The 25,230-nt window shown below is 46.7% G+C and overlaps 2 protein-coding genes across 3 annotated transcripts in view; one reads left to right on the forward strand and one right to left on the reverse strand.

Moving 5' to 3' along the window:
* csrp2 (cysteine and glycine-rich protein 2) overlaps positions 1–1,953 on the forward strand; it is a 9,544-nt gene extending 7,591 nt beyond the window's left edge. For both annotated transcript variants that reach the window (XM_062517775.1, XM_062517776.1), the window contains exons 5-6: positions 677–770; positions 1,723–1,953. In XM_062517775.1, the coding sequence (XP_062373759.1) occupies positions 677–770; positions 1,723–1,799 (171 nt within the window). In that variant the 3' untranslated portion in view covers positions 1,800–1,953. The remainder of the gene's footprint in view (positions 1–676; positions 771–1,722) is intronic.
* A 52-nt stretch (positions 1,954–2,005) lies between these two features.
* zdhhc17 (zinc finger DHHC-type palmitoyltransferase 17) overlaps positions 2,006–25,230 on the reverse strand; it is a 34,774-nt gene continuing 11,549 nt past the window's right edge. The window contains exons 4-17 of the mRNA XM_062517774.1: positions 23,287–23,364; positions 21,796–21,940; positions 20,896–20,960; positions 20,485–20,647; positions 19,713–19,838; positions 17,960–18,102; positions 16,715–16,817; positions 11,580–11,702; positions 10,008–10,070; positions 9,654–9,747; positions 7,916–7,999; positions 6,501–6,658; positions 5,925–6,019; positions 2,006–5,723 (exon numbers count right to left, since the gene is read on the reverse strand). Of these exons, the coding sequence (XP_062373758.1) occupies positions 5,585–5,723; positions 5,925–6,019; positions 6,501–6,658; positions 7,916–7,999; positions 9,654–9,747; positions 10,008–10,070; positions 11,580–11,702; positions 16,715–16,817; positions 17,960–18,102; positions 19,713–19,838; positions 20,485–20,647; positions 20,896–20,960; positions 21,796–21,940; positions 23,287–23,364 (1,579 nt within the window). The 3' untranslated portion in view covers positions 2,006–5,584. The remainder of the gene's footprint in view (positions 5,724–5,924; positions 6,020–6,500; positions 6,659–7,915; positions 8,000–9,653; positions 9,748–10,007; positions 10,071–11,579; positions 11,703–16,714; positions 16,818–17,959; positions 18,103–19,712; positions 19,839–20,484; positions 20,648–20,895; positions 20,961–21,795; positions 21,941–23,286; positions 23,365–25,230) is intronic.

The raw sequence follows: 25,230 nt of genomic DNA on the forward strand, positions 1-25,230 counted from the left end.
AGCCGAACGGCAGTCAATCGCGTCCCACACACTGATGTCATTCTGGCTCTGACCTCATCAGCCGCCCGGTCGCCGCGGTTCACGGTGAGGGGACGGTAAACGTGTCCCCGAGATTAGACAGATTTCTGTGTGTGTGTGTGTGTGTGAAAGAGTGTGTGTAAGCCCTCACAGATGGACCGGTGGAACGTGGCCAAAAAAGCCGACGGCCCGCTCCAGTATTGCTGACCGGTGTGCGCTCCAGCGATGGCTTTTTGGACGGAGGCCTAAAGTTAAATGAAAAAAGAAAATCTCCTGGATCTCTGTCCTTGACATCCAGATGCTATATTCTTTTTTTTCTTATGATGATCAAATGCTAGTTCACCCAAAAGGGACATTCTATCATTATTTATGTCTCCTCATTCTTGTCAGGGAAAAGGTCATACAGCACTGCTTCATTCTGACAGGATTTTCCGCTCAAAAGGCCAGTTTTTTTGTGTGTGAGGAAACCCATTTTGTGCTACACAAAAGCCAACCTTTGCAGCTGTCACAGCTAACCTGTAGTTGAGTGGATAATGGTATACATTTTCCCTTTTTTGAGGGAACCCTCCCTATAAATTGCTCTCTCTCCCTCTTGTCTCTGTCTGTCTCTCTCTCTCTTTCTCTCCCACTCCCCCCCCTCTCTCTCTCTCCTCTGTAGCCATGGCACAAAAACTGCTTCAGGTGTGCCAAGTGTGGGAAGAGCCTGGAGTCCACTACTCAGACGGAGAAGGAGGGCGAGATCTACTGCAAAGGTGAGGAGGAAAACACCACCAGGTCCACCACCGATCTACTGTAGCAATCTCATCCGCATAGCATGGCCACAGGGCCACGACTCTCTCTCTCTCACACACACACACACACACACACACACACACACACACACACAAAGAAATGTGATCTCAAGCTAGGGACCAGGATACTGGACGGACTGGTTTGTGTCATAAGAGCATGTACGCAAACGGTCACGTGATGACGCTGGCTTAAGTTTCCCAGCGCTGCTTGTTTGCCACTGGTGTGAGGTGGTTGAGGACTAGGCACGGCCCGGACATGCAATACACAATGCAGGCCTCTACATGACCAGAGAAGCTATCATTAGCCAAAACGCTTTACAGCCACAAATAATATTGTGGTTTGGAGGCAGACGGGGTCATTATTCGTATATATTACCAAACCATCTATGGAATGTTTAGATCTAAACAGTGTCAAATAGTCCTGCAGCCTCATGTTTACAGAAAGACTCAATTAGTATTATCGGAGAAACATTTCTTTGGAAAAACCTTGGAACCGACGCCAGGGAGAGCCTCACTCCTCATCAGAATCATCTAAACACGTCATAAACTTTTGCACATGTGCCTGTAGCGAGGGAGATCTCCCGACCATTTGCATGCAGTCTAAGCACTCCGATAGCAATTCCATGCATGCGTCAGGGCCGACTGATTAGACCACAGCGAGGCATCTGCTGCCGTTGGCACTTTGGCAGAAAATGAGAACCTTAAAGACTAAACAACACTTCCTGCCTGCCAAAAATAAACAAACAAATAAATGACGGAGGCGAAACAACTCTTTTTTTTTTTGAGACGGGTGTTTAATCAGTGAGGATGTGAACTCTGTCCATCCATAGACACATTAGCTCGCAGTTGAGACAGTTTTGTGCTGACAATGTGCTGTGTGTGTGTGTGTCTTCTCCTGAATCTCTTTCTTTAGCATGTTACGCCAAGAACTTTGGACCCAAAGGATTTGGATATGGCCAAGGAGCAGGTGCTCTGGTTCACGCCCAGTGATGACCGCCAGGAATAACTGACCACCGACTTGACTGCTCCCACAGTTGTGCCTTTGTACATTTTGCATTTCTCGGCTGCTTGCAAGAAGCAGTTTTTAAACTAACGCCTTGTAGGGAAGTGGGGTGGGTGGGTAGGTAGGTTGGGTTTATCAATTATCAGTGGAGTAAAGCTAGGATTAATGACTTGAGATTCTGTTACACAAACAATAAAAATATAACATAAAAAAACTTTATTATGGATGGTCATGTGATTTCTTCAACAGTTAACGAAGCGTAAAGACAACTCTGACTTGTAGTGGGCCCTTTCTAGCGTTTTATCCATGTTTTATAAGATAAGACACCATTTTAAAGTTTCCTAAAGAGCGAGACAAAAATGAATGGAGATATCACATTTGAATGTTTTGTCTTTTTTTATTAAAGCCATTAAAATTGAACCATGCCCAATATGTTTACATCTGAAGCAAAGTTTACAGTGATGTCCTAAAGAAAGGTGCAGAGGCACGGACCAGGATCATGTGCTTTTTCCACATGGGGGGGGGGGTTAAGGGGGAGGAGACAGGAGGCCGAACCAAGTAGTCTCTTGGAAGAACCGCAGGATGACACTGGTCCAGGTTTAGGACGAGACCAGCGGTCTCTTGATATGGTGGGACAGAAAGAAAGACGAAAGAGATAACACGGTGGTGTTCATTTCTAGGACAGACGGCAAAGACGACGTGGCCCTCTGATTTAGGGTACAATGCCTCTATTACTGTTGATGCAGACGTTAAAGAGTTAGCAAAAAAGCTGGGATAACTTTTGTTTTCTGAGTGTTACTTTGGATAAGACTTAAATGTTAGGACTCTGCGAAAATGGAACAAAAAATATTTGCTTGTGTTGTTCACTATTTCTCTTGCATCTTGCTTTACAATTTGTACATCCAGTGGTATAACAAACCCAGCAATATGACGTAAAAAAAGAAACCCCTTTGTTTTGACTTTTTATCGACAAGTATGGAACATTCAAATATATTACAACGCTGTCACAGGGTTCTGGCTGAGGGGGGGGATAACTGCCACCTGTGGATTGATGAAAACTTGCACTGAAAGATACACACACAGGATTCCAAAACATGGGAGAGAAAAGGAAATGAAAAAACCAAAGGAAGAGAAAAAAAAGACACATACTGGCAAAATACTGAACATTTACTATTTACAGACACAGGGCTTGCTGGGCTGTTGTGACAGGGGAGAGATGGCGTGGACCTCCGGGCATACGGGACAGCCCTTGGGGGTTCAGGCATCTCACATGCAGTGGAGTTTCAAATCTTTTTTGTCGATTTTTCGTTCCTTTTTTTCTCTTTTTGCAGGATAAAATGCCTATAGACAGCAGTGTCGGACATCACTAAAAGCTACAGTCATACACTTATCAGATTATAAGTAGATTTTTTTGTTAGTTTTTTTTTTTTCCTTTCTTTTTTTGGTAGAGTGAAATCATATATATAAAAAAATAAGGAGCAGCATGAACTAACACTGATAAAATAAAAGAACAACAAAAAAAATCATTCACTCACAGACAGAAAAAAAAAAGAGTAGTAACTATATCATTGTCTATATACAGATGCACATTCGTTGTATTTCATAGTTCGTTCGCGTGGCTGCGGCCAAGTCCTCTGGCGGGAGGGAGTGACGAGTGACCCTCAACGTTCCTGGGAGGTGGGTAAAACAGGGGTGGTCACGTACTTCTTTTAAGAACTAAGGACCCCCCCACACACACACACAACCCCCCTCCCCCCCTCACCAAACACACACCAATTCCTCACTCTCTGTAAACATGGTAATATTTCTCGGGAGCCGGTAGGAAGAGGGGGAAAAAAATAAACAAATCTCCTCGTCAGTAACCGTGAGACAAACCAAAGCTGATCAGTGCATTGTCTTAGGCCGACCAACGAAATGAAACAAACCAAAAAAAAAAAAAAGGAACCGATGAAAAATGACAAACAAAACATACCACCATAAGAACAAGGAACAGAGCAAAACCTTTGAAGTTCTGGCTGGAGAGACGGAGAGGGCGGGAAGTGATCATGAAACACGGAATGGACCCTGTAAACAACCATCTGCGAGGAATTCGGTTTTGGAGACCACCACTGAAATCCAAGAGAGACCGGGCTCAACCCCCTCTGTATATGGGGCCAGAGAATTGCTTGTGTCTATTTTCCTAAATCTATGCATATATTAATAAATATTAACTGTACAATATGTGTAGTTGATTTTTAAGTTATACACTGTGAGGGCATGAGAATATATAATTCCCAAGAACACCCAAACCAGAGAACTAGACAGCTCCAACTCAGTTAAAAAGAAGAAAAAAAAAGGATTAAAAAAAAAAAATCTTAAAAATGACATCCTGGTAAAAGAACCAAACAGTACCAATAACAAATCCTTTCCACATAATTCTCTATAAATAGCTTTTAAAAAATAAATATGCTTGCATCACATTTTTCAGAGCAGGAGATGGCTGCAATTTGACGCCACGGAGACGACCTCGCCTTGCGCCTCAGTAACCGATACAAAAACGACCCCCCCACACCACCCTCCCCGAGGACAAACCCCTTGGTTTCACTACACTGTGGGGACAGGTCAGTGTGATGGGACAATAGCCTGGGGTTTGGGGTGAGGGGAGACCACTGGAACAAGATACTGATCACAATCCCATCGGCAACAAGGATCAAAAGATCGACCTTTCGTTGACCCCCTAGCACCGCTTCAGTTCATATCAACTTGGGGCCCCATATTGCGAAGCCTCTTACAGAACAAGTGCGTTCCAAGACTGCATTTGGAAAGACAAACCGAAAAAACAAACGTAACTCTGCCGGGGCCAACCAAAAAAAAAAAAAAGGACATCCACAACAAACAAACATACAAACACATACATGTTAAGTCATGCTCCCTAATCCGGTGGGTGGTGGAAAAAACCAAACAAAACAAAACAAAAAATCCCTTTTATTTGACTCCTCTTCCTCCTCATCTGCCTCCTCTTCCTCCATCCCTCCCCTGGCTTAGGCCCTCTGGTCGAGGTGCAGTCATTGGGTTAGCGGCGGAGAGAGGGAGGGCCAAGATGGCGCCGAAAAAAAAAACATGGCGTTTTGGGATGAGAGGGGAGTCGGAGGGGGGCCTGGGGAGAGGGTCTCTGCTGCTGCTACCACTCAGGGTGGAGGTGGAGGTGGTGGAGGCACTGCTGCTGCTGTTGAGGGTGGTGACCAATGGTGGAGGCTGTGGGTTGGGACTCCCGCCAAGCAATAATACCAAGACAAACAAAATAATACAACAACAACAACAACAGCTAGAACAAAAACAAACAATAAAAGAAGACATATGATGCGTGGTCGTTGCTTGTAGGCTGAGAACTTGCTTCTGTTCTGATGAAGAGAGATGGTCCAGTCTTTACTCCCCAGTTCCCCCCCCCATCATACACACACAAACACACACACAAACACACACGCAGACGGACGGACAGACAGAAAGACACATACACACACACACACACACACAGTCTCTCCATCCCCATGCTCTTTAGATGCAGCCTTGCTCTGATATGCTTGTAGGAGGATGATGACGACATATATATAGATCTATATATATATATATATATATATATATAAAAAAGGAAAACAAAAGTCGGGGGAGAAAAACAAAAACACACCCGAATCCTCCCTCCTTCCCGCAGTCCTGCTCTCCCTCATCATCCGTGCGTCCCGCTGCGATGTCTCGTTCTTCGCTCTTCTCTTCTCTCTCTCTCTTCACACCAGCATCACACCAGCTGGTAGCCTGAGCCGGACGACTGGTCGTACTCTATTGTGTACTGCGTGGTCCAGTCCACCGCCAAGGGCCTCAGCAGGCCGCAGCAGCGCAGCTCAAAGAAGTCTATGAGGTTCCTCATGCATCCGTGACTGCAGACATGGGAACACACACACACACACACACACACACACACAGATAGAAAAAAAGGTATCAGGTCAGCGGTGTTAATTTTGGCATTTACTGAAGATGAATACAGAATGATGCTGTCTTTTGTTACTGAATGGACGTGTGTGTGTGTGTGTGTGTGTGTGTGTGTGTGTGTGTGTGTGTGTGTGTGTGTGTACACTCACTTGAAGGGGCTCTCGATGGACGTCGCCGTGACTTTAAAGTGCTTGTATCTTCTAGCGTTCATCCTCTCATTTGTAGTGATCCCGAGAATGGCAATCTGGCCAGCGACAGACAAGGCAAAGGAGTCAAGGCAAAGCTGCTACACAAGGATGACCACGTCATATAATCTACAAGCCTCTACGCTTCGTATTGGCAAGAATTTGGCTATGTGATACAAATAGTGATACAGGAGCTATGATACAATATTGTAACACTGGAAGGAAGGTGATATATTGTTATATTGAACAACTAAACTAAACCAAGTTAAAAACTAAAAATGCTTTGGAAAGTGTTTTCATATCACAAAACATCAGTATCAACATCAACATCAACCATTGAAAGCATTTCCCCTTGGGGATCAATAAAGTATCTATCTATCTATCTAAATCAATATTGTGATATTTGAGAGCATCAGTATTATCTTGCGTGACTGTATGGAGATGGTAAGGGTGTATGCTGTGGAGATGCTTGTAAGGTTATATGCTGTGGAGATGCTTGTAAGGGTGTATCCTGTTGTGATGTGAGCGGCGCCCACTGACCTGGTACAGCTGGCACATGATGAGCACGGCCACCCACATGAAGTGGAAAATGCTGTTGAGGAACATCCAGAACATCCAGGGCGAGCAGGAGGCGATCTGCGTCAGGTACACCCAGAAGCCGTCCTTGTGGTAGTTGGTGGCACAGTGGATTCGCCAGTCTGGAGGATAGGAAGCAAGAGGAGGAAGAGGGAGAGAAGGAGGAGGAAGAGGGAGAGAAGGAGGAGAAGGTGGGGGAAGAGGAGGAGGAGGGGGAAGAAGAAGAAGGGGCAGAAGGAGGAGGAGGAGGAGGGGGAAGAAGAAGAGAAGGGGCAGAAGGAGGAGGAGGAGGAGGAGGAGGAGGAGGAGGAGGAGGAGGAGGAGGGCGACAGACAGGGTGTAGCACACTTGTGAGAAATACTGGATGTTCTCTTCATTTGCACGGATTATTACGCACGCTTCACTTAACGTGTGTGGATGAGCGAGCTGGTGAGTTTTGAAAAAGACTAAAACAAGTGCACACCTCACCTTCCCCACCTGGCTTTTGTGCGGGAGCATTTCACAAGAGCTAAGCCAAGTAGTCAGTTTCATCAGGCGTAGGAGTAGGATAAGCCTTTATGTTTCGTCATGATGGTGGTGAAATATTGTTCATGTCTCTTTTACAATGCTGACTGTCAGTGACTCAATTACATTTTAGGTAATCGTATCATTGTTTATAAATGCAAACATTCATGGCGTGTAAACAAAGAACATAAAAAATGGCTGACGAGGCAGCTGACTCTAAACATTTATGGGAGAGAAGTTTCTTCCATCCCATTTCTTTAGTGCCTCACTTTAACGCTTGTTTACGTGACGGACAGCTCTTGAAGATGCTCACCACTGGAGTGTGTGTGGTTTAATGCAGAATGTGCAGCGCTGAACGCACTGTCTGAGTATGTGCCGTCTGAAGACCTGCGTGGCTTTATGAGTCCGGGCATAAAGCTGTCAACCAGTCAGGAGGAAGTCTGACCGACAGCTGTGATTTGTCAAGGACTCGGATGGGGAGTGGGCGGGCTGGTGGTGTGTGAATGAGTGGGCCTTAAATGTGTAACACAGTTTGTGAATGTGTGTATGTGTGTGTGTGTGTGTGTGTGTGTGTGTGTGTGTATGTGTATGTGAGAGGGTATGAGAAAGAGAGAGAGAGAGAGTGAGTGTGTGTGTGTGTGTGTGTGTGTGTGTGTGTGTGTGTGCGTGAGACAGAAGATATGAGTATGTGTGTGTGTGTGTGTGTGTGTGTGTGTGTGTGTGTGTGTGTGTGTGTGCGTGTGTGTGTGTGTGTGTGTAAGAGAGAGGGTACGAGTGTGTGTGTGTGTGTCTATGACTGTATGTGTGTGTATGTGTGTGTGTGTGTGATTGTGTATGATTGTGTGCATGTGTGTGAGAGCGTGTGTTCCACTCACAGCAGATACAGCCGTATATCATCCAGCAGATCATACACAGCAGGAAGAACAAGTAACCCATGAAGTAGCGGTGGTTCCCACTCCCTGTGAAGACAGAAAAAAAAGAGAAAGAACAGAGAAGAGGAAAGAAAAGAAAAGAAAAGAAAGAAAGAAAAAGAGGAAAGAAGACAGGAAGACTGTGAGTCATGTCTGGAGTCCCTATCCTTACTCTGAAATCGATGTTCAACTCCATCACAAGAACACACAATCTCTCTTTTGCTCTCTCTCACGCACACAAATAGAGGTCACATCAGTTGTGATTATTAACACAGCATGTAAATGATTGGAGACAATGTGATCCCCCTCGGACTGGTTTGTTGTCTGAATCCATAAAAGAACAATGGGTCCAGAATAGCTCTTTCTCTCCCTTTCTCTCCCCCCTCTCTCTCTCACACACACACACACACACACACACACACACACACACACACGTGTCCAGACATCCGGCCAGGCGCTGCTCTGCGAGAGAGGGAGGAAATATGAAATACTCAGAAGGGGTAGCCAAGCAAGAGCCAAGCGAAGCGACTGTCTGCCCTGCTTACGGCCCCTCTCAATCATGGCTGCTGGATGGCCAAGGAACAGGTGGAGAAACTTGCATCCCACTCACACACTCACACACTCACACACTCACACACTCACACACTCACACACTCACACACTCACACACTCACACACTTAAGGCTTGCTGCCTCTAGCTTCCCACAACTTAATCCAGCTTGGCTGGCTTGTAAAACAAAGGAGGCAAGGTTCCCTTTCACAAACTACTGGTAGATTGGTAGAATGGCTGAGGTTTGTCAGTAAACACTCACCAGCTCACAGTCATAAGTGCGCTGGCTTGTTCTTGCTTCTGGCGGCAGTTTATGAAAGATAGACCCTAGTGGCCCATCAAACAGGCCCAACGTTAAGCTTTCCGTAAACTCTGGATAACCCAACAGGACCTGTGCAGCACAGTCACACACACTATTGACTCTGGCCTGTTCCGATGGCTCTCTCTCTCAGTGAGGGAGGAGAGTGGAAATTGTGACTTCCGGAAAGATCCTTGTTTTTGTTCTTGTTTTACCCTGGCCACTTCCCTTAACCACCTGCTCAAACACAGCTGGGCCAGACAACTTCCTGTAGTTTCTGTGCTGCTTCTTTTGATACTTCCTAATCCGAGTTTAGCTACAAAGCAGTCTGAAAAAAAGAAACTTGTGCACAGTTAAGTTCACACTACCACAATGTCATACATGGCGGGATGCCACCATGGCAACTGTACAACAGGGCCCAACGCTCATTAAAGAGCCCTGCGTTCGGTTTGACTGCGTGGATGTTTGAGGGCGCGTCTAGACATGTCGCGACTCCTTAGTCTGTCCGGTAGTGTGAAGTGCACTCCCTGAACCGCCTGATTTCACACAGCTGCTACCCGGGGACGCTCTCACGGGGGTGCAGGGGAGCAGCGTGATTCGAGTGACCAAACGACTACGAAAATAACAAGGGAGATTTGTGGGGGAAAAGTCATGCTGAACTGAAGTTGAACTCGAAAGATCATCAGCCAGAGAAGCCATGTGCTAGCACTTACGAGTGAGAGCTGGTGAGGAATAAGCATAAAGAGGGAAAAAGGAAAACTTATTCCAAATTGGCTGCTACAGGACCTTGACCTTCAACTAGTTCACACTCGACTTCAGCATTTCCACTGATGGCATTACCGTTCCTTACTTACCTACGCAGTTGCCAACCCAAGGACAGTGATGGTCAAATTTAGCGATGCAGCGGTTGCACACAGCACAGTGTTTGGACCTGATGGGCTTCCGTATCTGAAAGTAATCATGCACAGCAGGTTTTGTGGAGCAGTTTCAAACAGTCGGACATCAGAGTTGCCTTAGGTGACGCACATAAAACGTTTAGATGAATCAGTATAGATATGGAAATGCAATGCTTTGACTATCAGGTGAGTGTACTGTAATAGGGATTATACAATGTCAAACAATTCACTAGATGAAACATACAGCTCAATGCAATGCAGTATTTCATACAAATACAGGGGAGTATGCAGTGGTGTTTTTTCTTTATTTACCAAGCAGGTGCTGCAGAATATGCTGAGATCTAGGCTTCCTGATTCTGCCAGCTCAACAATTGTCTAGAGAAAGAGAGAGAGAGAGAAAGAGAGGGAATGAGATGGGTAAATACCAACACTTTTTACTGATTCTGTTCAGTAAGCTGTTTTGTCTGATCCCTTGTAACACCCCTATACACAACAACAACAACAACAAAACAGCACATCCTGCATATCTGACCTGATCTCACCCCTCTCCCACCCCTACACACACAGTTTGTTGACATTAGTTTGGCATCGACCTCATCAATACAAGCAACCAGCATCTGAATATGAATCCTCAAATAAAGTCTGTGGTGGAGCTCCGTCTTTCCCCAAACTAGCCTTCGATTAGACAGGACTAGACGTAGATATGGTTTCTGCCTGTGTCCTTGACACAGCACTTACGTTCGATTACTATTGTTCGAACATAACAGAACCTTGATAAAGGTTGCGTGTTGAAACGTTGGTCATTAACAAATGTACAGTATTGTGCGGCTACTCTCCTTTTAATTTGATAACCTCTTGGCCAGCACCTCTACTTAAATGTGAGTTCCTCCTCCACGCTTTTCCTGAGCGTAACAGCAACCATAATAATTGAGGAAACACCCTCATTCCAAGAGATGTTAGCTTAACGGAGTACGGCAAGACATCCCAATTAGATCGCTGGGTTCCATAACCTGCTAATGGGAACATCGTTCCCATCTCTACGGATTGATAACACGACTATACATAGTGCTCATCAGTGTTTGATAATCAGCGTCTGAACATAACGGCAACCGTAACAACTGGGGAAACGCTCATTCTAAGAGACGTTGCTTGCGGTGGAGGGTAAGACCGGGGCATTCCGCCCGTCAGATCGCCGATATTCCCATTAGCGAATGATGGGAGCCCATTTACATCTCCGAACTTTTGACAAGCGCGGTTATATATAGCGCGCGCTCATCAATCGTGTGTACTGGGGGCAGCGAAGCGATGCAGCCAAAGGGGCATTATCTTCCAACCAGCGACCACTAATGAGGGGAGGCATCCTGGAAGTTTTGTTTGCTTGATGCTGCCCGCTGGAACTGGGCCAATGGGCCTGCACTGAATTAGACCGAGCGGCGGAGTATTGTCCGCGTCCCCCTCCGTTCTCCTGGAAAACTACCATCGCCCGTTAAGCTAAAGCTCAACAACAATAAAGCAGCTAAGCATAGCCTTAAGAGAATTTAGCTACAACAGACAAAATACTGTATGTTACAAAAGGGTAGAAATAACATAAGCAGATTAAGCACACATGGGCGATTTTATGCACATTGTGCTCCTATAAATTCCCTGTGTAATGTGGGGGCTCAACTTGTCATACATCATTAACCATTCAGTGGTTTAAGTAAAAGCCTGGCATAATCCAGAGCCATACAGAACACTCTTTTGACTTTTAGCTGTGTTATGTAATGATAATGGAAATACAATTCCTCAACTTGTCCGGTCTATGCATGACCCCAGGGGGGGCTGTGTGACTGACTCCGACTCACTCCCTGGGGTGGACGCAGGGTCGGTCGGAGGCCATTTTACCTTTTTCTTCTGCTCCTCGGAGGCTTTGATGATGCCCGGGTCGGACTTCCACGACTTGCCGAAGTTGTAGAAGAGCGCCACGCTGTTGAGCAGGAACGGGAGGTGGACGGTGACCAGAGGCAGATGTGCGAGGAGTTAAGGAGGCAGCTGAGGAGGTGGTGAGGAGGACCACGGGGGTTCGGGGGGGGGGGGGGGGGGGGGGGGGGGGGGACATGTTTCTGGTGGGTTGCAGAAGATCCTTTGGAAAAGGATCTCTGCTCGGGTGGGGGAGGGGCACAGGCACTTTTTTAAAAAAAGATACAGTACGTAATAAAGACCATACAACATAATGACAGTGAAGAAACAGAGAAGAAAAAGAAAAAAGATAGAGCTGACCTTCACACCATCCTTCCCCTCCCCTCACTCACTGACTGCACAAAACTAGCCCCACACACACACACACACACAAAAGACAGACAATCACGTTGTACTCAAGAGCCCCATTTCAACCAGGCGAACCAGAGACTGATGATACTCAACGCTAACTGCTGCTCCCTAAACTGGCTATAAAGCCATCACATAAGGAAGGCCCTGCACCCCCCCCCCCCCCCCCCAACCCCATGCTTCTAACTGTGTGCAGTCACGCACAGCACGGCTGGGATGTCCATTTCCAAGGAAGGCAGCGAATAGTATATGGGCAACTCACAGTGTGGAGGTAGATAAGCCACTGGTGATGTCTGCATTCACGTCACACACTTCCCCCTATAGAGGGGGTCACGGCCACTGCTACTAAGAACAGGAGGCAATAAAAAGTGTGAAGGTGTGTGTGTTAGTGTGTGTGTGTGTGTGTTTGTGCGTGTGTGTGTGTGTGAGTCTGTGTGTCGGAGAGCGCATGCCATGTGTATATGACCAAAGGAACGTGATCTCTCCAGCATACATTTCCCGTCGACACAGAGGCCGCGCCACATCCCCCGTTTGTGGCAGAAACCCACGGTTTACAATACATCTACCCTTTCCTGTATAGACACTCACCCCAGTCTTGGCAGGGAGACACACAGATTCAAAGAAATAATACAAATAAATCACATCAGAGAGAAGAGAAAGAACACGAGGCAAATATCTCCCCCCTTATGCTTTAGGGAGGGATTAGGGGGTTGACTGCCCTCGGCATAAACTACACGTCCAGCAGAGTAAACATCTGTCGCTGCACATACGAGACAGGAATGTGGGGAGAGTGGGTCATCTGCCTCGTCAAACCGCCGGCTCCTACACACCCCGAGTGAGTCGACAGAAGACCTTGACCCCCAGCGACCCCCGGCTGTCAACTGCTACGTGTAAGTGGGGCTGTGTATTGGTCATCCACACTGTCAGAATGACTAAGTCCTTGTGCTGGTTTGAGTCTGGACAGCCTGAGATGATCTAGCACTAGCACTTAAAAAACCCATTCATTTCCATTTAGTCCTTTAGCAAGCGCTTCTATCCAAAGTGTTTCATAGCGACGTCGCTATGGCGTCATGTTGACAAAGAGCAGTTCACAGCTCTTAACCGCATCAACGCCAATGACGGTCCTTCACTGGGAAAAGGGGGCCATGGTAGGACCTATTTTTCATGTTTTATTGTCGAGCACACTCCATTAAGTGATGCACCTTCATTATGTAATGACCTCTTCCGTACACTTTTCCCCTGGCAGATAAAAACAGCGAATGAGTTATATGCAAACTGTTCCTGGAGCAGTAAATGAGATAAGGCTGCCAAGCTCTGCTTATGGTCAATGGACATTCCTATACAGCACACCAGGTGGAGTTTGTCCATAGGGACTCTGTGTGTCTAAGCACCAATAAAAAAACGTAAGCACTCAGTATTACATACCAATTACAAAGAGATAATTGTGAAACTGAAGATTTAACAGGTCAGAGGGGTCGTAAACAAAACAGTTTACAGATGGGGGGGGGGTGATGTATGGAGGTTGATATGGCATTCTGCCAACACTGTGGCAGTGAGCCGACGATTGGTGCTTAATGTCTACTTTGACTGAGTAGCTACATCTCAACAGAATGTAACAGTCACTAAAATCACTGAACAAAATAGTGCCACCAGCAACGAGATCAATTACTGAATGAAAGACAATTATTCCATGAGTACTGTACTACTTTGTAATGTGCAGAAGACAATTCAGGAAAGTTTCACAGCCAAAACCTCACACAAAAAGTTACAGAGACCTTCCTCTGCGATCACTCAAACACCTGATCTACCACAGACTTTTTAAGGCCAGACAGTCTATTGTCTTGTGTTTGAAAGCTCAAGAAAGCACACCTGGGAATACATTGCTTATCTTAATGCACACACACACCAACTCCAGACAACAATGGCCACAAGAGGTTAGGTTGGAACTGTTAACTGCTTCTGATCTCTCTCTCTCTCTCTCTCTCTCTCTCTCTCTCTCTCTCTCTCTCTCTCTCTCTCTCTCTCTCTCTCTCTCTCTCTCTCTCTCTCTCTCTCTCTCTCTCTCTCTCTCTCTCTCTCTCTCTCTCTCTCTCTCTCTCTCTCTCTCTCTCTCTCTCTCTCTGTTGAAAATCTCAGGTTTCCAGATGCCTTGACTCAGACGCAAACTGACTTTACTGCCCACCTTAGACACCAACCCTCTTTCCTCCTACACTATTCCTGGATTCCTCATCTTCTCTGCTGCCACCGGCAGAAAAAGCACAACTTTTTTTTTCCACACATGGGAATTTCACAGATGGCGGGTAATGCTGACACTTGTCAAGCCCCTGATATGTTATTTCAAAAGAGATACTTTCATGTGCGTACAAGGTTTGTTTTTGTAGTCTGATTTTTCTAGGTGACAGGTCTGCTCGGCACCAGGCCAAAATACTAATGGACGACTAACTGCCTTACGCAAGCGTTGGCAACAGCTTTTGTGAGGTGTGAATTTCAAATGAAAAACACTGATGCTGCAAGCCGTCAGCCATTAATGGGAGAGTTATCATGGGAGACTAGATCCATTCAGAAAGGGGGGGAAAGAGTCAGTGCCCTAAAGGGGAGGCTCGACACAATGGAAATATGATCTCATTTCCTGTAGTATCTGGGCCACTGTCCCGAGTTCTAACAGGTGTGTGTGAATGTGTGTGTGTGTGTGTGTGTGTGTGTGTGTGTGTGTGTGTGTGTGTGTGTGTGTGGACACACACAGACACAAAATGAATGGAAAGACTTTCTTTATAGCAGTAACAGGGACCAGACCCTACCGTCTGACCCATCAATGCAGCGCAAAACGTAGGCAACGCTGGCGCCGCACAAAAGAAAGCAAGGCCACGGTCCCCGAGGCTACAACGGGGATTGGTTTCTATGGGAGCGTCGTCAGGGTGACAGAAACCATGGGAACGAGAGAGAGCGAGAGAGCGAGAGAGAGAGAGAGAGAGAGAGGGAGTAAGGGAGGGAGAGAGAGAGAGAGAGTAAGGGAAAGAGAGAGAGGGAGTGAGGGAGGGAGAGGGAGGGGGGGGAGAGAGAGAGAGAGGGAGAGAGGGAAAGAGGGAGGGAGGGAGGAGAGAGAGAGAGAGAGAGAGAGAGAGAAAAAACGAGAGAGAAAGAGAGGCCGGGAGATGTGAACGGCGGCCCAGAAACACACTGGTGCACCGCTGCACCCAGGCACCTCATCAGGCCAGCCTCCAAGCAGCCGTCACTTCAGCACGGGGTAGCGTGTCTCGCCTGTTACTCCCATTGTGCACGCTGCACGCCTAAACTTGAGCGCCAGGGCGTGCCAGAGTGGGCATGTTGATGTTTTTAAAAACATTAAAAAAACAAAATAACAGTGACAGACAAGAAGAGAATGATCCAACACTTCAGATTTCAAATGGCCGTGATTATCCTTTTTGTTCAGCGAGGTGTTTCAGGATATCCTCACAAGCGCAATTACACACAATACGTTAATACAAGACAAGCTTGTTCAGGTTAGCTGTGGCGTCTGTGCCTCTGAGGCGATTAACAGACCTAGAGGTGTAACGCGCTAACAAACAGGTCATTCATATCCCATAGAAAAACACTCCTCACACCCTGCTGTGACTGGTCAATAAAACCTTTTCAAATGCCCCGAGTAATTAGAGAGGTGTTAGTTACAACAATATTTGGGATTTTTCAAAACCCATTACCTGGCAAACCAACATAAAACATTACTTCACTGGCCGAATAAAACAACTTGAGGACAAATTTTGTTTCGTATACGGGTAACCCTTGCATATTGACTACTATGCAAGTTCGTTGCAGAGTGTAGAGTAGACCTGCGTCCCTCTCACTGACAAACCCAGACCTCCATCTAAACACTAAAGCTTCCTTCAGATCTGTGGCTCTAAAAGAACCACCCAGTGTGTGGCCAGCTCCTGGGCTGCCTTTAAGCCTGTCTTGTCACACCCAGCTGTTTGTTTAGGTCTCCAGTCTCACGGGGGGGAGCAGGCTCGGCGCGGCGTGGCGTGGCCTTGGTTCCTCTGTAATTTGGGCCTCAGCCTTCTCTGGCGGTTTGTAACGCTAGAGATGGGGAAGCATGATAGAGGGTAGCGGAAGACTTTGGGAATTCGACTTCAAAGCCGTGAGCTGAAAACGGCGGTGGTGAAGTGTGCGTGTCCGTAAAGGGTGTGTGTGTGTGTGTGTGTGTGTGTGTGTGTGTGTGTGTGGTGGGGCTCCTCGAAGAGAAATTACAGTACTTCAGGAGAAAAAAACAAAAACATTTTCTTCAGTGTGCATCGCTGGCCTTCAGCCCAAGCAGAAGTTGTCGGCCAGAGCGCTAACCTCTCAGTAGCTACAACCGGGGCAGCTTGCCTGCCATCTCCAGGGAGTCGCTGGTTTCTGCCCCGGTGCACCCTGGGTAAAGGAGGGTGGCGCAGATGGACAGCAGTGGGCTGTCCATCTGCTTGCTCTATGGGGCACCGTCACTTTGGTGTCTGCTTTACAGACACATGCATTGACCAATGGGAGTTCAGAAGACATGTGCAGGAATTTCTCCACTTCACAAGGAACATAAATCACGAAACCGCCTAAACAACTCACGATGACGAAAAAGTGCCTGCAAATTCACCGACAACTGTCCACTGACAGTTAGAGCAAATGGTGTGATACTGTACGTGTGTACGGTGCGGTGTATGTTTGATGTTCTCCGTTACAAAAAGGATATCATTCCAGAACCAGTAGAACCAGGTGATGTACATCCAGAACTTGGTGGCCAGATAGATACCCAGGGGCAGGGCACTGTGCATGGAGTGGTCAAAGAAGGCCCTGCAGGGGACAGGAGAGAAGGAGAAGAGAGGTAGTCAGTGTTTGCACTTTTACACAGAATAACTGACCGCACAGACTTTTAAGTACGTTAGCAGTTTACGTGATTCGTTATCAAGGAATCAAACAGTTAACCTTTGTGCTGACTGTAAATGCCAAGTTCTACCCGTTCAGCTAAAAGCAAAGGTGAATATACTAAGGATGAAGTCTGGGGTCGTCGGCCATATTCGTTTCCAAACAAATTACTCTAAGTCCGGCCAGACCGACTTAAAACAAACACATGATTGTCCTGCCTTGGAGAATGTCCCTGATTAGATACAAAACAAACTTGAGCTGGAACAGTAGCTGTTCTTTATGGCCATAGCAGCAGAGGCATCTGACCAGTGCCCTGGAGGCCCAGGCCAGCCATGGTAATCTATTCATTCTGCTAAGTGGAACTAACAATAAGTACTGTCTCTTTAAGTGTGTCCAAGAATGCCATGCCCACCACCAGTCTGTGCTGACAGCGCAAGGTCACACTGCTTTCGAACATAGACAAACGTGGACATTTGGGGTCACTCTAGTAGTCCTTTAACAACAAGGACAACATATTGTAATTTCCCAACTATTAGCCAAAGGTTTATACATTGATTTTGCTACATTTCTTCAACCATGAGGTTAATACACAGGGGCCGTTCATATGGTATTAATGTTTTTTTTTCTTTTTAACTGGCATAAAATGCTGTCCTGCAGTTTATACACACTGCGGCTAATACACAGGAAATTACTGTACGTCTCTGATTTTATCGTTTTATTCCTGATATGGCTCTCTCACTTCTTGTATCTACACAAGTGTGCTTCTGTATGTCAAACCAAATCTAAAATCAACAAACAAAAAGCGGCGAGCCCTCCGCTCTACAGGGGTGTGTTCTGGAAATTTCCACACGGGTGGCGGAGTCCCACAGGTGCCCAGTGGGTGGCTAACGTGAGCCTAGCGGGAGCTAGAGCAAGGAGGGACAGAGAAAGCTGGCCAGCACCACAGGTCCAGATGGACGAACCAGAGGAGGGATTGGTGTGTGGAGAGGGGGAGGGTGGAGGGCAGGAGAGGAGAGGAGAGGAGAGGAGAGGAGAGGAGAGGAGAGGGTGTGAGTGCATGCGTGTCGTACTTTGAGAGGAACTGCACGGTGATCCACATCCCGGCATACATGAGGCCCTTGATGAGCCAGGAGTCGATGTCCAGGTCGGCAATGAAGCCCACCAGCCAGATGACCAGGAACGGGGTCCCCAGCATCACCTTCTGTCTGAACTCCTGCAGGACAGCCAGGGGAGACGGGGGAGAGCGATGGGTAGAAAGATAGGGAAACAGAGAGAGAGTGCAAGTGAGTAAGTTTGGGTTTAATGCCACATTTCATAGTGAAAAAAAAAGGTATTGTACAAATCATACAAATCAAGAACTATAATGAACTAAATCACATAGAGAAACAAATAACAAAACAACACTCTTTAGATTGAGAGAGAGATGGGGGGGAAGAGAAAAAGGGAGAAAAAAACTTAACACACACTCTGTGGATGCAGACAGGGCAAATAAGAGGCTCCTGGATTGTTCCCAGATGGCGCACAAAGCCAGACTGCTCTTTAGCAGGCCGGGCAGCTGGTGGTTAGGAGCGCGGCGACCATCTCAGAAGCTCCGCTTTTCACGCAGCTCTCCTGAGGCGACAGCTCTAAACGGCCCCCGGAGCTAATCACAACTGCTGTCCCCAAGGCCCCCCCCCCCCCCCCCCCGTTCCCGTAACAACGGCACACCAGCGAGACTAATTGAACCTTAGCTGCCCGCCGCACTGTCAACTGCCAAGGTAGCAATTTCCTTCAGGACAGGCTTGCTCTTTCAAGTTAAGTTGAGGAGTTCTTGTGTGTGTTTTTTTGTGTGGAAAAAAAAAAAAAAAAAAGAGACAGGTGGCGAGGGAGTCTAAAAGATTTCGGCGAGGAACGGGACAGCATCGACACGAAAAGCGGTTTAATCCTCCGATGCCGAGCCTTCTGAGAACCATGAGGGCACTCGGAGTGTCTAGGGAGTGTCACATTCCAGATGTCTGCGCGGTTTGTTTATTGGGACACGCTGGTGTCTTCAGAAAATCCACACGCAAACAAGACTCTCCTCACTTTTACAAAACAAAAAAAATCACTCCCTCAAGCACATCCAGCTGCTGTATCATAAGCTTCTTTCACACATGCACTGGCTCTGGGCGTGATCCAGGAATCAAATGGGTGGGCTGTATACGTGAACACAATGTCCAAATTATTTCACCTAGAAATCACCCAGGTTTGACACCACCAGATATCTAGTATTAAGTCTGGAGATTACTCGGGCGAGTGTATATCTGAACACAGACGGTTAGAGCATGAGTAGATTTCCACCTAGTGAGGGGGCGTAGTGATGATGATGATGATGATGATGATGATGTGTGCGAAACTGATGTCCCCTTGGCTTAACTGTACTTTATAATGTTATGACTGTCATAATCAAATGCATCCATAAATCCTTGTTTTCAAGACAGACTAGCGCTAAATTGAAGCGCTGGCTACTCCCCTCACTTAAACCACCCGGAGTATTTCAGGTATGAACAAGTCTCGCCATGTGATGTCCATGTGTGAGGATCGTGTCTGAGCACTCCACTCCGTTTGAGTCCGCCACCTAATTACCTGGACGCTGTCTGGGCACTGTCTGGAGGTCACGTCTGAAAACAGCTATAGTGTAAAAGAGAGGGATGGAGGAAGATTGAGAGCGCAGGGATGAGGTGATGGAGAGAGAGACAGAGACAGGCAGAGAGAGAGAGGAAGAGAGAGAAAGAGAGAGACAGACAGACAGACAGACAGACAGAGAGAGAGAGAGAGAGAGACAAACTGAGACAGAAAGCAGACCTTATCCATCTTGAGTCTCTTCAGGTAGGATGGGCTGTCATAGCCCCTGGCTTGCCGGGCCTCCTGTAAGTGGTTGATCATCCAGACGTTTTTCCTCTGCTTTGCAAGGTCAAGCGGTGTCTCCCCCTGTAGGACACACACACACACACACACACACAGGATTAATTAAATCATAATGTACAATATGGAGAGCTTGATTAAGCGGAGCACAAGCTGAGAGCCAGGGTACCTAAACGTTGAAACACCTTAGCCCATTCAGTTAATTACTCCACCATCAGCTTAAAAATCCATTTAACAACTCCCTTCTCTCTTGCCAGTGACTAATTACAACATAGCGAGCAGGCTCTGCTTCGGAATCGTTGCGCACGTAGTTCACAGCTTTTTTGCTACACCTCACAGCTCATTTCATGCATAAAACGCCACCTTTACCCACCTCCCATCTACGGCTACTTGACACATAGTTCACAGATACAGAGGTAATGATACACACCTGTATGTCATTACTCCATGCACACACAGCCAGGTTAGGTTTACAATCGTGTAATTAGCAATATGTGCTGACGAAAGGAGTAACTGTACAATTAAACTAAAACTATGAACTATTTATGCACATTCTATGTCAAAATGGGATCTAATCGAACTCCCAACTCTCCTTGAATTGCACTAAAAAAAGTGTGCGGCTCCTGACACTGACAGAACTAACGGAACCCTAACAGTCCGTCAGTGATGTCAGCGTCGGCGTCACGTCACGTCAGCGGCGTTGACCCCTGACCTTGATGTTCTGGGCGTCCACGTTGGTGTTGGCCTCCAGCAGCAGGCTGATGACGGTGGTGTTGCCGGCCAGCACTGCCCAGTGCAGCGCCGTGTTCTTGTGGTACTTGTCCCCCAGGTTCACCGACACGTTGAAGGTCAGCAGCAGCCTGGTGGGGTCCACGCTGGGGGGGGGAGCACGGAACATCGCAATGAGGAGGAGGACACACACACACACACACACACACACACACACAAAGCGCACACACATGCCGTCACAAAAGACGTCACAAAAGACAACAGGTTGTCGTCATGTACACCCACAGTCAAAGACACACACACACACACACACTTATGCCCACACCTCCTAGCATACATGTGCAATAAATAGGTGCATAAAGCCCTGAGTGCACCATCTCCTCCTCACACATACCTGTGTGTCCTGTAAGCTGCCCACATCAGGGGGGTCATGCCATTCTGATCCATCATGTCTACGTCCTAAGAAAGCACAAAAGAGAAAGAGAAAGAGAGAAAGAGAAAAATAGAGAGAAATAAGAGAACTTACTAGCTCACAGAGAAACTGCAGAGCTCCAAACCTCTTATGCACACAGGTGGTGTACCACCCCCTGGTGGATACAAACATAAACAACATGTCCGGCACCCTTGCTTTAGGGCAGTGCTTTTGCAATCCTGACCCATCCCCTCGCCAACATGTCCCACTGATACATTGACCGAGAGTGTCCTGGGACACAAACGCTTTAGCTAACGAGGAGCATATAGTGACACTAGTTTCAGTCATATCAACCGTGCTTTGCGAGGCGTCTCCGAAAGCAGGACTGAGAGAATGTAACCTGCTCTACAGGACTGTGGAAACCTTGCATTCACAATGAGGTTGGTGCCGTAATTTCCCAACTATTAGTCAAGGCTTAGACATTGATTTTGCTAAATCTCTTCAGCTATGAGGTTTATGCACGAGAGCAGCTATATATGGTATTTGTATGGTTTTGCTTTTTAACTTGTATAAAACACCGTCCTGTGGTTTATAGACAATGCAGCTAATACACAGGAAAACACTGTAACGACTTGATGAATGCCACAAAAGAAGGACGTCCACACTAGACTACGCAATCACTCATCCTGCTACTGACACTAATGAGGGAGGTAAAACACATCTTACAGTACGCCTGCCATCCATTTAAAAGCAATGTAGCAATCAACAGCAAACATTAATGATTCGGCATCGATTAATGTAATTCCTATTGCAGTGTTGGGAATGAATAGGCTTGTCCATCATCCATGGTTTCTAACAGTGTGGTGCACAGGTGTCGCGTACCTGTCCCTTGGCAATGAGGTAGGCCACAATCGAGGTGTGTCCAAACTGGGCGGCCAGGTGGACACAGCTGCAGCCCTCGCCGTCGATGAGGGAGGGGTCGGCGCCATACTTTAGCAACTGCACCACCATGGAGAGGTGGCCTTGCCTGCACGGGGCAGAGAGGGAGAGGAGTTAGCGTTGATACGGAGAAAGAGAGACTCAAACGGGACATATCTTAAGAGCGAAAAACAAACAGTGAGACTGTTGAGACACAGAGAGGGGGGAAAAGAGAGAGAAGAGACGAGAGAGGAGAAATGAGGAGGAGAGAATAGAGAAAGGTGAAGAGAGAGAAGAGAAGAGAGAAAGAGAGAAGGGAAATAAGGAGGAGAGAGAGAGAATAGAGAAAGGTGAAGAGAGAGAAAAGAAGAGAGAAAGAGACAAGGGAAATAAGGAGAAAAGAAAAGAGAGTGAAAGATGACAGAGGGAAAAGTGAGAGAGTTCAGGAGAGGGAAACACAGCAGTGAGACAGCACAGGATGAAAGAAACTGTTCAGCAAGGGAACGGGTAGACAACGACACCACACAGTACACCATCCTGAAAAAAACACGCAACAAAAAAAAAACTAGGGCACAGTCTGCACTCTGCAGCACAACTTTCTCAAAATAAATGAAGGAAAAGAACCTCTCAGCACTCTGCAAGCACACTGTAAATCCCAAGCCCCAAATTTCCGACATCGGTATTTGGTGTGTCCATCGCTGCTTCAGGTACCACAACAGCGGCTCGCACCGGCCTTCACAATTTCACTGGCCACTGGCCACACTCCACACAGCTTCCCAGCCATCGGCGGAGCAGGACACAGTAAATCAATACTGCGGTGACCATTCGCGATATGCCGTTAGATAAAGGGGCCTGTGCGACTCGCTGTGCAAACTGGAGCGCTCTTTTGTAAAGGTCACTAGAGGTTTAGAGGGCACGGATTTAGGTCCTCCGCCCACACACGGGTCATCAATAATGGATATCGGTCACCGCAGGGAGGATGGATGCACGGTGGTGAGTGATGTCACCGCGCTCGCCCTACCACACAGGAGTATGCGCTGGCTAGGATTAAGTGTTTACACATGGATCTGATTACTGTGTGTGTGTGTGTGTGTATGTGTGTGTAAGTGTGTGTGTGTGTGTGAGAGAGAGTGTGCATGAGTAATCAAGGTCGGGCTAGCGTGCTGAGGGATACAGCAGTTGCACGCTTCATTTCGACATAAGAAAGCATGTGAACCCACATCGGGTTCAGCAGTCATCTCCATCCACATCTCACCGCCATGGGCTTCCATACGCTAAATTGACCCAAACTGTGTGACACGGCCTTCTTTCAAAAATGTATATGTGCCCCCATTACAATACACTATGAGTGTTGGAAAAAAGCTTCAGGACTGTTCTTGAGTGAAGTGAATTTTCACATGCCAAAATCAAGTGAACACAGAGGAGCATTCAAACAATGAAAAAACTCAGGCTTACCTGGTGGCCCAGTGCAATGGTGTGGAGTTGAGGTCGCCCCCAAGTTGGTCCACTATAGCACCTTTAGATATGTAGTACCTGCAAGATCAGACACACACACACACACACACACACACACTTCATGACTATACCATCTGCTGAACAGAGGAGGACTAAGCATGAATACTGAGCAGTCATTCCTGCCATCCCCTAAACCTGTCTGATGAGAAGAACAGATTTAAGCACATGCCATTAAATCGGTACAATTCCCTTCCTTAAGCAATGACATCAATTCAATAGTATAATATATTATAATTGATTTATATGTAAACGATAGACATCTGAACAAGCAGACAATCCTTCTTAAGCTAACAGACTAACGGTTATATTTAGCGAGGAGGGCCATAAACTCTAAACCAGAGGACAACTCGTGGTTTCCTCGGCTCTGGATAAGTGTAGAGGTTTTGGGGTTAGGCAAACACCACATCCCCTCCAAAAAACACACACACACACACACACACACACACGTACACACACACACACACACACACACACACACGCACACGCACACGCACACACACACGCACACAAAGTGTCTGGTGATCCTGCCCACAGAATGCAGTGTTAAGAGAAAATGGCAAATACACTTGCCTCGGTCTTTCTTTCTTTTCTGTAACTAGCATGCATGCAAGCAAGCAAGCAAGGAAAGACACAAACGCACACGCACTCAACCGTCTTTCACACCCCCACCCACCCCATCACACACACACACAGAAAGAAACACACACACACACACACACACACACAGCAGGGGGCTGCATGGTAATTTCCGTCCCTGCAATTTGGTTCATCTCTGAACCCCATCAGACAATAGCACTCTGCAGCAGAGCACTGCAGCCGATAACACACTAATTGTGTGAATTTGGGTGTCTGCATCCATTCTACTTTGTATGTGTGTGTGTGTGTGTGTGTGTGTGTGTGTGTGTCTTGAGTTCACATCCTTGGATGTGTGACTATGCATGCACACACTATGCAGGTTTTCTAGCTGAACTGCACATATGAATTTGAATTTCATTAGTTAAGGATGCTACGACTAATGAATGAATGACAAAATGACTTCTACCTATTGATATTGATCTTAAGTAATTACAGTTTTAGGAATAATAACCCTGATAGACTGTCAGAGTTGAGAGCTGGTAGTTGAAACTACAGACTTTATCATCCCTTTTGATTACTAATAGAAGAGCCAAAGTGTGTGAAAATTATGCAATCACCAGTCATTCATAGATGTAACTAATCTTGACTTTGAGATGGATGTTGGGCCTCATAACATCAGAAAGCTTTGGTCATATGAGCACTCCTTATCAGCACCTTTACAAATGCAACACTACAAAAACTATGGCTTTACAAAGGCAACACTACAAATTCTTCTCGGCCAGAGTTTTCCAACTGATTGTGACCTAGGGTCTACATTTCTGACTGAGAAAGCAACCTGAGAGCCACTGCTGAATAACAAAACCAGTTCCAACACCTCAATGAAACTACGTTATTTAATGCAGAGTCAGGGACCACCGGCATAGCGGTGGCCACTGGTTGAAAAGCCCTCTTCCAAACCAACAATGCTGAGGCACTCCGGTGCATATAATACATCTTTCATCCTCCATAGTTTCAGCTAAGCCTTTAGAATGCAAATTGATGGTATTAAATGTCTGAAATGCAAAAGACATGGTAAACTCTGGTCTTTTCATCAAGCTCTTGGAATTACATCACCATTGTTGATTTAGAAACATTTTTTTTTACTCTCGTTTCCTTGGCACCATAATGTACTAATTGCACTTTCTGAACCCCTGCTAATGCCACACTTTAAATGCCAGCACATCAGTCTGGCTCCAACCTGCCGCACGCTCGCGCCACAGGGGCCCATTCATCACCGCAAACACAAACTCGGTGCCACAGCACGGTGTG

Source organism: Sardina pilchardus, chromosome 17 (genome assembly GCF_963854185.1).
Source record: "Sardina pilchardus chromosome 17, fSarPil1.1, whole genome shotgun sequence".
In the NCBI taxonomy this organism is placed as follows: domain Eukaryota; kingdom Metazoa; phylum Chordata; class Actinopteri; order Clupeiformes; family Clupeidae; genus Sardina; species Sardina pilchardus.